We start from the raw sequence: 12628 nt of genomic DNA on the forward strand, positions 1-12628 counted from the left end.
CCATTTATTTACATATTGTTATGACTGCTTTTGTGGTTCAGTGGCAGAGTTGAGTTGTGAGAGATCGTGTCTCTTGAAGTTTAAAATATTTACTATCTTAACTCTTTTCACAAGAAGTTTGCTGATGTCTGGTGTAGATAGAAGGACAGTTGAATTTTTTCTTTTGAAATTTCTGGCTTCAGAATTTTTTTAGTTTATCCATGTAGGTTTAATAGTCTTTTTACAAATATCTTCTGTATAAAATTATAACAAGGTATTGTATGTAGTATAGGGTATGTACAAGAATGTTTTCCGCCTACTTAAAAACCCCAAGTTAGTTTTAGGTAACTTTTTTTTTGAAGATAGAACAAAACATAGTTTACCTTTCTTTGAGAAATTCATGGTAACCTCATAAGGCAAATGAAATAAGTTACTGTTAAATAACTGGTTTATGCTAAAACGGAATTTAATTTTTAAAAAGCTAGGCTTGGGAAATTTCAATTAAGTATAGGTTATAAATTATTTATTAATGTTATTCATAACATTAAAATGTATTGACTGCTGAATAGTAGTGCTGTTAAAACTATGAACCCAAGCAGTGTAAATAAAAGTATAACTTAAGATACCATATTGTACAAGAGTTTGAAAAGATGTTTTATTACCGAATCACACAATCTGACTCTAATAAGGTTTCTTGACTTTTTTTTATGGACCTTCATGTGCTTAAAGTTGGTGGTTGGTTTTTTCTTTAAGATTTTTATTTATTTTTGGAGGGTGGAGGGAGGGAGAGAAGGAGAGAACATCAGTGTGTTGTTGCCTCTCTCGTGCCCCCTACTGGAGACGGGGCCTGCAACCCAGGCATGTTCCCTGACTGGGAATCGAACCAGCGACCCTTTGGTTTGCAGGCCAGCACTCAATCCACTGAGTCGCACCAGCCAGGGTAGCCTTCGATTTCAAATGATGTCTTTGCTTAGTTGAGCAATCTTGGCTGTCGGTCCCTCCCTACTTTTCATGACTTTGAATATATCTTGCCAATCCTTTCTAGCGTCCAAATTGAGAAATTGGCTGACAGCCTATGGGAACTCCCCTGTAGGTAACTCTCTGCTTTTCTCTTGATGCTTTTAAGATTCTCTCTTTAACCTTTGGCATCTTAATTATGATGTGTTTTGAAGTGGGTCTCTTTGCATCAGTCTTGTTTGGAACTCTTATGCTTTCTGGACTTGCATGTCTGTTTTTTTCATCAAGTCAGGGAAATTTTCTTTCATTATTTTTTCAAATAGAGTTACAATTTCTTGCTCTTCCTCTTTTCCTTCTGTCACTCTTATGATGAGAATGTTAGTTTGCTTGAAGTTGTCCCAGAGGCTTCCTACATTATCTTTGTTTTTTGGATTCTTTTTTTTCTTGCTGTTAGTGGTTGTTTTTTGTTTCCTTGTGTTCCAAATTACTGATCTGATTCTTGGCTTCATCTGCTGTACTGTTGATTCCCTGTGAATTGTTCATTTCCATTATATTCTTAATTTTTGCCTGGCTTTTTTGTTGTTGTTGTTGTACCAATCACTAAATTCCTTGAGCATTCTTATGATCAGTGTTTTGAATTTTGCATCTGATAGATTGCGCCTCTCCATTTTGTTTAATTATTTTTCTGGAATTTTGATCTGTTCTTTCATTTGGGTCATGTTTCTTTGTCTCCTCATTTTGGCAGCCTCCCAGTGTTTATTTCTCTGTATTAGGTATACACACTATGACTCCTTGTCTTGATTGCATGGCCTGAAGGCTCCAGTGGCACAGCCTTCCCTATCACCCAAACTGGGTATTCTCCTCTTGTAGTTGAGCCTTGTTTGCTATTGACAGGTTTATGGGAGGGATTTACCCAGGCCATTTAGCTGCAAGGACTGGCTGTGACCAACCTTTGCCCTCTGTGGAGGATCAGTTGTGCTGGGGCAGGGTGGCTGGTGCTATGGTGTGGTTTGTAGCTGTCCACTGGGTGTGCTGGCTCTGAGGTTTCTTGCATGCTGCAGGTCAGGGTCAGCCCCTACCTGTGTTCTGCCCTGGGCCACCCAGCCTGAGCTATAAAGCAATCTGCAGATGGCTGCTACTTGAACTGGGCTTCAAGGTTCCCAGGCAGAGCCAAACTGTGACCCAAAGCTGGTTGCTGCTAGTGCTGGGCCTGGGGCTGCTTAGCCAGAGGCATGGGGGTGGGGGCATCCATATGTGGGGTGGGGTGGAGCCTCAGGTAAATGCCTGGGCGGGGCAGGCAGTACTTACCATATTGATGTAGTCTCAGATTGATGGCTTCTGCTACTGGTTGTGGCTCTCTGGGTAGGGCTTAAAGAAGGCACAATGACCTCTGTCCCACCTTTCTGTCTGGGAGACAGCTGTCCCTCGGCTCTTGCCTTGATGCCAGACACTTTCCCCTGTGTGCCATTGTTGCCTTTCAAGCTGTACCCTGGTGGTGCTCTAGCTCAGAGGAAGTTCATCTGTGTATGTTTGGCAAGGACCGTTTAATAAGATCTGCCAGGGTTCCAGTAGTTTTTTTCAGTACCTTCAATCCCGCTGATTTTCACAGCCAGAAGTTATGGGGGCTTCTTTTCCTGGCACTGATACCCTGGGCCGGGGTACTGGTGTGGGGCTGTTACCCCTTGCTTTTGATATATCTTTCCTGAATTTTTATCTGCCACACCTGGATGTGGGACTTGCCTGTTCAGCATATCCCTGTCTCCTACCCTTCTGGATTGATGTGTTGTCTTTCTGTAGTTGTCGGATTTCCATTCACCTTGATTTCTGATGGTTCTGAGTGATATTTGGTCTGTAGTTTAGTGGTAATTGCTGCTGTGGTTGTGTGAGGAGGCGAGTCATGTCTACCTACGCCTCCATCTTGACTGGAAGTCTATTTCTGCTCACTTTTAAGAACAGTGATACTCTTTTTTTATAACAGCGATGTAGTTATCAAGCTGATAATTTCACAATGATAATTTTATCTGATATACAGTATATATTCCAATCTAATTAGTTCTTATAATGTTTTCAAGAGCAATTTTTTTCTAGTTCAGTATTATATATTGTATTTAGTTGCCAAGTAACCATTTATCTTTAATAGACTATTGGTCTTAAAATCTTAAGTATTGAATTTTTGTTTTTTTAACAGCCAAACCTGGTGGACAGGTGAAATGTCAGTATATTTCTGCCGTGGATAAAGTTATATTTGTGGATGACTATGCAGTAGGGTGTAGGAAGGACCTTAATGGAATCTTGTTGTTAGACACCGCTCTGCAAACTCCAGTTTCAAAGCAGGATGATGTGGTTCAGCTTGAATTACCTGTTACGGAGGTAAGTTGGAATAAGTATTAATGTAGTTTTCTACTTAATATACTCAGACCCAGTTGCTGTTAAATGAACTTAGGTTGTCTTTTGAGGACATAGGTAAAGCTCTATAAAAACAAAAATTAACTTATTGATCACAACTTTATTTAAATACTTATCTTTCCTGTGCATAGTTACTTAATGCTTGTCAAAGTGGTATTTAAGTGTGAACTGTACAGATTAAACCACTGTAACATGGACTCCAAAATACAGTGGCTCAGATAAGACATTTTCTTTGCAGTAGCAGTGCAGGCCTAGTGTTGGGGTGACTCTGCTTACCTCACTACTCAGCTTCCACCTTGTGGGTCCAGCACAACTGCTCCAAGTCTCGTACCCCAGTCCTAGGGAATGGGAGGGCGAACTCCAGTGGGGCACAGTGTTGTATGACGCCCCCAACTTCCTTTTTCATACTTCCTCCTTCCTGTGTTTTTTTTTCTCTCTCTCCTCCCCTTTTCCCCTTCATTCCTTTTATTCTCTTTCACAAACTGTCTTACATTTACCCTGTTGGCCAGAATTTAGTCATATGACCGCATCAGGCTGAGAAGATTGGTAAGGATGTGGCTTATTGCTTTAAGTATTAAAAAAGAGGAAGTATAAATATTAGTGGACAACCAATAATATTTTTTAAGGTTTTATTTATTTATTTTTAGAGAGAGGGAAAGGGAGGGAGAAAGAGGGAGAGAAACATCAGTGTGTGGTTGCCTCTCACACGCCTCCTCCTGGGAACCTGGCCTGAAACCCAGGCATGTGCCCTGACTGGGAATTGATTGAACGGGCAACCTTTTGGTTCACAGGGCTGCGCTCAATCCACTGAGCCACACAAGCCAGGGCAACAACCAGTAACCTTTGCTATGTACAGTATCATTTTAACAATCCCAGTTTAAAATTTCAGCTATATGCATTTTTCTGTAGTATTATATATTCATTACTTAATTTGCAAGTGCATCCCACTTGAAATTTTTTGTGTGCTTTGATATTCATATCATATAATTTGAAAATACTTTAAAAGTTTTTGGAATTTAAATAATTTTAAATAGAATATAAAGGATTATAATACTGTGGTCCCTAAAAAGGTGAGATAATATTTCTGTCTTAACACCAAGTTGTTGGATATTCTTTTAAATTTGGAGATTGATGTGGTTAGTTGATAAAATCAACATAGTATACTTTTTATGTTTAGGACATGAAAAGTGTCATTGTGCAGTTTAGGCATTTTTATTCTCTAGTAGGCTTATTTTTTTTTTGCTTTTGATTTTCATTTTTTTTTCAGAGTTCACCTTTTTATTGACTGTGTTACAAAAGAAGTTTAGTCAAATAGACCAAAGCCTATGTCATCATCAGACTCCTCAGAATCTGTATTTTCGCTTTCACTTTCTTCTCCGCAGCTGGGGTAGTGGTGGTGGAGGGGCAGGTGCACCAGCCCCTACATTGCAGACTAGGCTCCCAATGTTGACATTGGCCAGAACCTTTGCAAACAAGCCTGGCCAGAAAGGGTTCAGCATTCACACCAGCTGCTTTAATGAGGGCATCGATCATGTCCTCCATCACCATCATATCATCTGTATGTAGGATAAAGGCTGAGTAGACGCAGGCGAGCTCGGAGACAGAGGCCATGGTGTGGGCGAGTGCTGGGTGAGCGCCTCCTGGAGCAGCGGTGCCAGTTGCTGGATGAAGTCAGGGCTTCACCCCATTGCCGCCTTAACTTCCTCAGAAGGACCAAGTGCCTTACCGGCAGGTGGGGAAGGGGCTAGAGGGAGTTTTAAAAGATTTCACCATCTATCTACTTGGATTTCACACTGTCATGTCACAGTTTTCTCTCATGTTAGTGTTGAAATCATGTGGCTGGAAGCTAAGAGTTCTGCAAACAGAGTAGCCAGCTTTTGTCATTAGAATAGCTGGATCTGGGGGCATGTCTGTAATCTTTAAACAGAACTAATTCTGTTTGTTTGGAACATTTTTTTTCCTCTCCCAATTTAAGGAATTTAGATCAGGTGATATCTTAGTAAAGCTGATACCTTAAGAAAGGATTTATATTTATACTAAAAAAATGGCATTATGCTATTCACATTTGTAAAAAAGATACTACAGAATCACAATAAAATATTTGAACATTTGAAATAGACCCCAAAGTCAGTATTTTTCCTACTATACTGCCTGAAATGCTAGGTATTTAGTTAACTGCCTTCTGCCGCCTCCTCGACCTTGCTGGTTTGTAACATTGGTTGCTGGATTTCTCTCTTTTCACCTAAATCATTACAACTATGTTGTTCACATAATATATTCTTTCTAGACTTTCCCACACTGCAGGGATCCGTTACTGCACCATGCTAGTTGGTTACTCTCTTGCCTGAAGTATGGGGTCCTGTGTTTGCTTGGATCAACATGGATGTATTGTTTTTGTATATCACCCACTTGTTTTGTTAAGGTAGTTAACACACGAGTAATGATGCGGAAGACTTTTATTTTACCTGCTGAGTGATTTTCATGGTTTTTAGTACTTTAATTATATAAAGTTCATTGAAGGAATTTACATTTATGTCTTTAAAATTTTACTTCTGTCATTTTTGTTCATGGTTTCAGCTTGTCAAGTTTTAAAAAAACCTTGTTTTGGTTTATAATAGCTCCTGTATGTTAATACACTAAATCCACTGCTTTACATCATTTAATTTTGTAGTAGCCATTGGGATCATTATTTGATTAAGTTTATTAAGAAAAGTAAAAGTAAGCAAGCTTTAATATAGTACCTGTCAAAAATCATTACAAATGAGAATAATTGAACGAGAGAATCTGCATTTAACAATTTTGTTGTTTAATTTTCTGTGGTCATCTTTTTCGTTTAGGCACAACAGCTCTTATCAGCATGTTTAGAAAAGGTAGATATTTCTAGTACAGAGGGCTATGATTTGTTCATCACGCAGCTTAAAGACGGTTTAAAAAATACATCTCATGAGACTGCAGCAAATCACAAAGTTGCTAAGGTAAGAAAATTTAAAAAATTACCTTGTTTGGGTTTATAATAGGAAAAAACCCACTTCTATACTTTCACTTTCTTTGTTTTTTTAATACTTTCACTTTTGTCCTCCTTTGCCCCCACCTGCTTTGGAAATATCTCAATTCTAGATTTTTCTGTCTTTTTAAAAAATGTGCTCGTAAGTCATTTCAAAGTCGAAACTGCTTTGTTGGAACTGTTGTCCCAAAAGGCCCTGTGCTGTGTGACCGCACACTGGTCAAGAGGCTTGGGTTCTGAGCTCTGATGAGAAATGGAGTATCTTTTAGGAAATGGGGCATTTTGGACTTTCTTTGAAATTAAAAAAACAAAAATTTTTTTTGCATGACTAGGATGTGTGGGAGATGGTGCTTTGAATTTTAACCCATGGATATGGTTCATTAATTTCTTTTGTGTTTTTCTTTTAATATCTTTGCTAAATTATAATTGTAATACCTATAGAGTTTCTATACTGAAGACTATAACATAGAAGGTAGAATCCATTTTCCTAAAAATAAATTCTGCATTTATAATTTTTTTCTCAAGTACAGTTGTAATTATACAAAAATACAGCAATACACCATTGTAGTCTGTTTGGGCTGCTGGAACAGAATACACTGACTGGGTAGCTTGTAAACAACAGGAATTTATTGTTCTCAGTTGTGGAGGCAGGGAAGTCCGAGATGAAGAATTCAGCATGGTTGTCTTCTGGTGAAGTCCTTCTTCCTTATTCATACTAACGCCTTTTCACTGTGTCCTAACGTGGTGGACAGGTCAAGGGATCTCTCTGGAGCCTCTTTTGTAAACATGCTAACTCCATTCATGAGGTTTTCTACCCTCATGGTTCAAGTACCTCCCAAAGGCCCTACCTACTAATACCATCATCTTTGGGGGTTAGGATTTTAATAGATGAATTTTGGGGGCAGGGAAGGGGAAACAGACTTTCTGACTGTGGCATATATACTTTGTGAGTTTTTTTTCACTTAAGAATTTATCTTTAATATCCTTTTTTATAAATTCTCATAGATTACCTGTATTTTTTTGGTGCTTATATTAGATTTTATTCTATAGATTACAATGATTTTATTAACCCTTATTCCATTGAAAGGACATTTTATTTAGTAAAAAAGAAACCATACTATGTGTTCTAACAGGGTTTATCGTAAGGGATTGATTTAACAGGTGTTTGAGAACCAAAAAACTGAAAAAGACATTGAGGAGACACACAGATGGCAGTTACAGGAAGCAGCTCTTCCCTAGGCCTAGAGGAGCAAGAGCTTAGGTCAGACCCTACAAACGTAGAGAAAGGGTCCCATGGCCATGGTACATGTGGAGCTTAGAGCTTGTGGAACTGAGCCTCATATCTCTGAAGAGAGGTGCTAGTTAGCTGGTGTTGTACCTCCAAGGGAGCACTATGAGACTAGTCCTGGGAATTCTAAAAAAACAAAACAAAAATATGCTGGAAGAGTCAGCTGCTGCTACCAGGTCTCTTGTTGAAATGACATTGACAGCAATGACTAGTGATAGCAAAGAGCAAGGTTTTCTCCCCTTATCACGCTTTCCAATTTCCATCCTGTGTTCCATTTGTCAGAACCCACCAGCCAGGAAAACTGGTTGCCAGAGAAGAAGTGTAGTTTGTAGAGTCCCAGCCCCAACATGATAGAGAAGAGAACTAATGGGTAGGTTTGGAGCTAAGAGACAGAGCTTAATAATGGGCACAGTCCACCTTTGCCTTCTCAGAATCTCCATACACACTATAAATATGTTTTTGAACTTTCATGCTACAAAAATACTATGCTTTTTACTTAACAAGAGGCACTGTTTCTTTTTTCAAATGAAGAATCTGTCTCCCTGTTGCCAGAAAGGAGAGAAACAAACTTTCAACAGGTATTTTATTCATCCCTAGAAAAAATTAACTACTCCTAAAAGTTAGTTACAGTCTCAACTGTTCAGATAACAGAACTCTGCTACCTAAAGACTAAATTAAATATAACTAAGGATTCTTACATTAAAAAAAAATAAGTCTAGCTATATGTCTGTGTTTGTGTGTATCTGTCTAAATCTCCATCCATCCATCCATCCATCCATCCATCCATCCATCCACCCATCCACCCACCCACCCACCCATCATTTGTATAATAAGGGAAGAAAATATACATAGCTGCTCTGTCCCTCAGTCTTATAATGAAGAGGATATATGTGACATTTATAACCTCCTTGTTATGCCACGTATTACGTATTCCCTTTGTCTTGAGGCAGCATCTCAACTAGTCAGGTGTCTTTACATGGTGTAGTGACCCAGGTCTTCACCCTTGCAGGATCCAGATCTTCACTGGTGCTGTGTTTAAGTTGTAATCATGCATTCCCTTTTACTGTTGGACATAAAAGGACTCAGAGCCGTCCGAGACAATCTCCTGGGTTCTCATTAAATTCTCGTTGCACCTGTTATTTAGCATCAATCTAATTTCCCTTGTTTGTCAGTTTTAATCATACCAGCCAGAAAAATAACCTTATTTTTTTGCCTCCTACTGGGTAGCAGTGTCAACACGTAACTCAGTGGAACTGTTGTAGTGCCCTGGTGGAACCTGCTTTCCATGGGACATAAGACCTCAGAGCATAAAGCTTAAAACAGAGCTTGTGAATGGGTTATTAACTATAATACTGACCCTGCTTGTGAGAAACTGTACCATGCATTTTGTTGATTCAAAGCCTAATCCTGTGAAATAGAATTCCAACCTTTCAGACATCTCTCAATTAGTAGGGCACTAGACTGTTTTGTCAGGCAGCTCCTTCTGCACACCACTGTTCGACCAGACCATCCTGTGGGCAAGAGCCTATTGTTGCATTTTTTCTTATTTTAAGTAGTCTCTTGGTCAGATGCAGAGAGTTGTGTGGAAAACCAGGCTGGTGTATATGCCATTCTACTAGTCTACAGGCAGTGATGTAATATGGCAGAAGCATTGTGGGCAGAACAGGTAAATGTATATATTCAGAACACATTTCTGTTACAGTGAAGACAAATTAGTGCCCGTCCTTGATGGAAGGAACCCAACATAATCAATTTGCAATCAGATAGCTGACAGTTCTCCCTGGAATATGGTGTCATACTGGTTGTTTAGCTTTGATATCTGCAGATTAGGCAATAACAACAGTGGTAGTGTGGTTAGTCTTGGTGAGGGGTCATTCCTCTCGTTGGGCCTGTCCTGCCCTCCCCATCTCTTCTTTGATGGCATTTCGCATACAGGTCCAGTGAGTAAACACTGGAGTGGCTATGGAGAGAGTGACTGACATTGATGTTAAGGGCATATTTGTCCATTGCCTCTGGCGTGGTTGCCCTTTCATGAGGATTCATGTATTTAAGAAATCTTTTCACACTCTGTTTCTTTTGGTAGGTCTAGCCATAGACCTTTACCTTTTACTTGTTAACAGCCGTCCAGTCCTCATCTTCCTAACTGCCTGACCATCCAGTCAAAAGATTATTTATTATTCCTTAATCACTGAGGATCTTTATTTCTGATTAACTCTCAATCCAGAGAACAGGAACAGCTAAATGTACTGGTTGAAGTTCTCCCTTCACCACTGTCCTGGTTGAGCTGCCATGCTGCTGCCATTCACTTTGGGGTGGCACCAGCATGACACGCAGAACCGTCTGTAAATCAGAGCTCAGGGTTTTCTTCCTCAGTTTCCTTCCATCATAAGGAGTTCATTGTGGGATGGGGAGGAGGCATCATGACAAGAGTCGGTCTTGGGGGAATCGGAGTTACTCGCTTATTCGGCTTGCCTAAAACTTGCCTTTTGGGCTTTCTTAGGACTGAACTCTTATAAACCACTTGAAGGATACTTGTTATCTCATGCTTAATATTATAGTTTTAGTGTGTCAGATAATGCCTTCTTTGTGATGGATAGCACTGATTGCATAGACATTGTCGGGCGGATGGGTATTAATTTCTATTAGGGACTGCTAAGAAGTCGGGAACTGTTTCTTGAAAGGAGAGCAGTTGTTTACAGGAGAGGGCATGGTTTTTCCCTACTCTTCTGCCGTGTGATTGACCCAGTTCAGATTGTCAGGGACTCCTCAGAGTAGGGGTCCCCAGCCCCCAAGGGAAGCTGTGCCTCCCATCTCCCTGTTCCCCCAGTCCATCAGGAGGTACGTGGTGGGGAGCAAGTGAAGGTCACCTGAGCCCCACCTTCCAAACCCCCCACCCCTCCCCTGCACCTGAGTTTTGTCTCCTGTCCCCCCCACCAAAAGGTAGCGAACCTTTGCCTTAGAGCATCTTTACTTGCTGCAGACACTTCTGGCACTTCATTGAATATGCTCAAAAACTGTAAGAGGTAGAGCTTCACGGTTCAGCCTGGCCCTCCAGCAGAACTTCTAGTCCTGTGCCTTATGTATAATGGAATAATTAAGTTAGAGCAGCATACTCAAATGTGATGAATATTGGATCCAAAAATCCAGTTAGGCCCATGAAGCATCGAGCCTCTTTTTCAGTATTTGCTTGTACAAGTTGTAGCAGCTTGTCTTGCACCTTGGCGGAAATATCCTGACAAGTCCTGGCCATTGGATATTCAGAAAGAGGTTACAGGATTCTGAGCTTTTCTAGGGATAATTGATTTTCTCTGGCTTGCATGTGTCTTACTAAGGCTTTTACATTTCTTGCGGCTTTCTCCTTATCTGGCCCAATTAGGGTGATGTTATCAATGTGGTAGACCACTGTGGTGATCTGCAGGATGTTAGGTAGATCAGGATTTCTATAGAGTAGATTATGGTAAAGGGTATGAGATTTAGTCCTAGGGTAAGACTACCAATATTTGTTGTTATGGCTGCTATTTTTAGATGGTCCTTTAAAATTAGTAGAGGGAAAAAAGTATTTGACAGAAATGTAATTACCTACCAGAAAACAAGGGATTTTGATCTTCTTGTATAATGATACCCCATCTGGAACAGCAGCTGCAGTTCAAGTCATCATCTGATAGTTTACGATGAGCATTCACTCTTTGAGAACCATTTACTTTCGCCCTGGCTGGTTAGCTCAGTGGATTGGGCATCATCCCGTAAAACGAGAGGTCACTGGTTTGATACCCAGTTAGGGCACATACATGAGGCAACCAATTGATGCTTCTCTCTCACATTGATGTTCCTCTCCCTCTCATCCTCCCTCCCTCCTTTTCCCTCTCTCCAAAATCAGTAAAAGAAAAACAGACAAACAAACAAACAAACACAAAAACAAAAAGATCCATTTACTTTCTGCATAGGCCAAACAGGCCAGTTGAATGGAAGTGAGATAGTTTGATTACCCTTGTGTCTTTCAGATCTCTTGTGGTGGCCTTAGGGAATGAAAGTTCTAGGGGCTTCCACTTGGACTTTCTTGCTTAATAATTCTCAGAGAAGGTGAGATAAACAATGTAGGAATTTTTCTAGTTGCCTATTTTATATCCCTTCTAATTATGCATTTGGGAACTGGAGAAACTACAAGATGGTTTTGGGGCACACAGAGCTCAGTGAGACAGCCTTGGGCCAAAGTTCTGTCAATCACTTGATGGGTCATAAGGCCCCACTTTGACTAGTTAGACCACTGTTTTAGGTCAGTTCCGTGATGCTGTCTTGTTCTACCTGGAAGATCACAATGTTTTGCGTGTTTCACCACATGACGACTGTAGTGAAGTTCAGTGCTGTTGCCTTGCAGTGCCTTAAAGATCACAGTGTTTTCTATCCCCCAGTGCACAGTGACTATAGTGGCACCCACAGGTGCCTTTGGTGAAGGCTGGGAATGTGATTTATAGGGTACGGTTGAGGCGTCACTGTAAGATTCTTTCTCAAGGGGATTCAGACTCCCTTTGAGACGTGAAGCTCTGGGTATATGAACAGGTTAGGTCTAGAAACAAATTAGGTGGCTTTCATTCTGTTTTTTTTATTGTTGTTGTTTAGCAATTCAAGTCGTATTTCCAGACATAAGTTTTTCTGGTTCCATATTGTAGAGAAGTAGTAATTTAAGTAGACTGCCTAGAGTGTGCTAGACAGAGAGAGAATATGAAGATTATTTTTTAGATTTCTAGGAGAATAATACTTAATCATTTTTGCAGTCTAACTTTTTAAGTAGTTATTTTAATATTACATAATTGTGGTTAATTAACATTTATCAGTGCCTACTCTGTTAAACACTGTACCATTCCTCATGTAAGCTCTCATAAGAACATTATGTGAATAGGTATTTGTTTTTCCAATTTCATTCACACAAGCAGGAAACCGAAGTTAATTTGATGTGGGTACCATAGTTGATGGTGAAGATGGGCCTGGAATCCAGG

At 40.0% G+C, this 12628-nt stretch overlaps 1 protein-coding gene and 1 pseudogene across 10 annotated transcripts in view; one reads left to right on the forward strand and one right to left on the reverse strand.

Annotated features, from left to right (window-relative positions):
- BIRC6 (baculoviral IAP repeat containing 6) overlaps positions 1-12628 on the forward strand; it is a 198432-nt gene that overhangs the window by 20930 nt on the left and 164874 nt on the right. For all 10 annotated transcript variants that reach the window (XM_037146571.2, XM_037146579.2, XM_037146574.2 and 7 more), the window contains exons 2-3: positions 3125-3306; positions 6180-6317. In XM_037146571.2, the coding sequence (XP_037002466.2) occupies positions 3125-3306; positions 6180-6317 (320 nt within the window). The remainder of the gene's footprint in view (positions 1-3124; positions 3307-6179; positions 6318-12628) is intronic.
- Positions 4646-4953, reverse strand: LOC119050342 (60S acidic ribosomal protein P1-like; annotated as a pseudogene).

This window comes from Artibeus jamaicensis, unplaced genomic scaffold, assembly GCF_021234435.1.
Source record: "Artibeus jamaicensis isolate MK-2021 breed Jamaican fruit bat unplaced genomic scaffold, CSHL_Jam_final contig_465, whole genome shotgun sequence".
Lineage (NCBI taxonomy): Eukaryota > Metazoa > Chordata > Mammalia > Chiroptera > Phyllostomidae > Artibeus > Artibeus jamaicensis.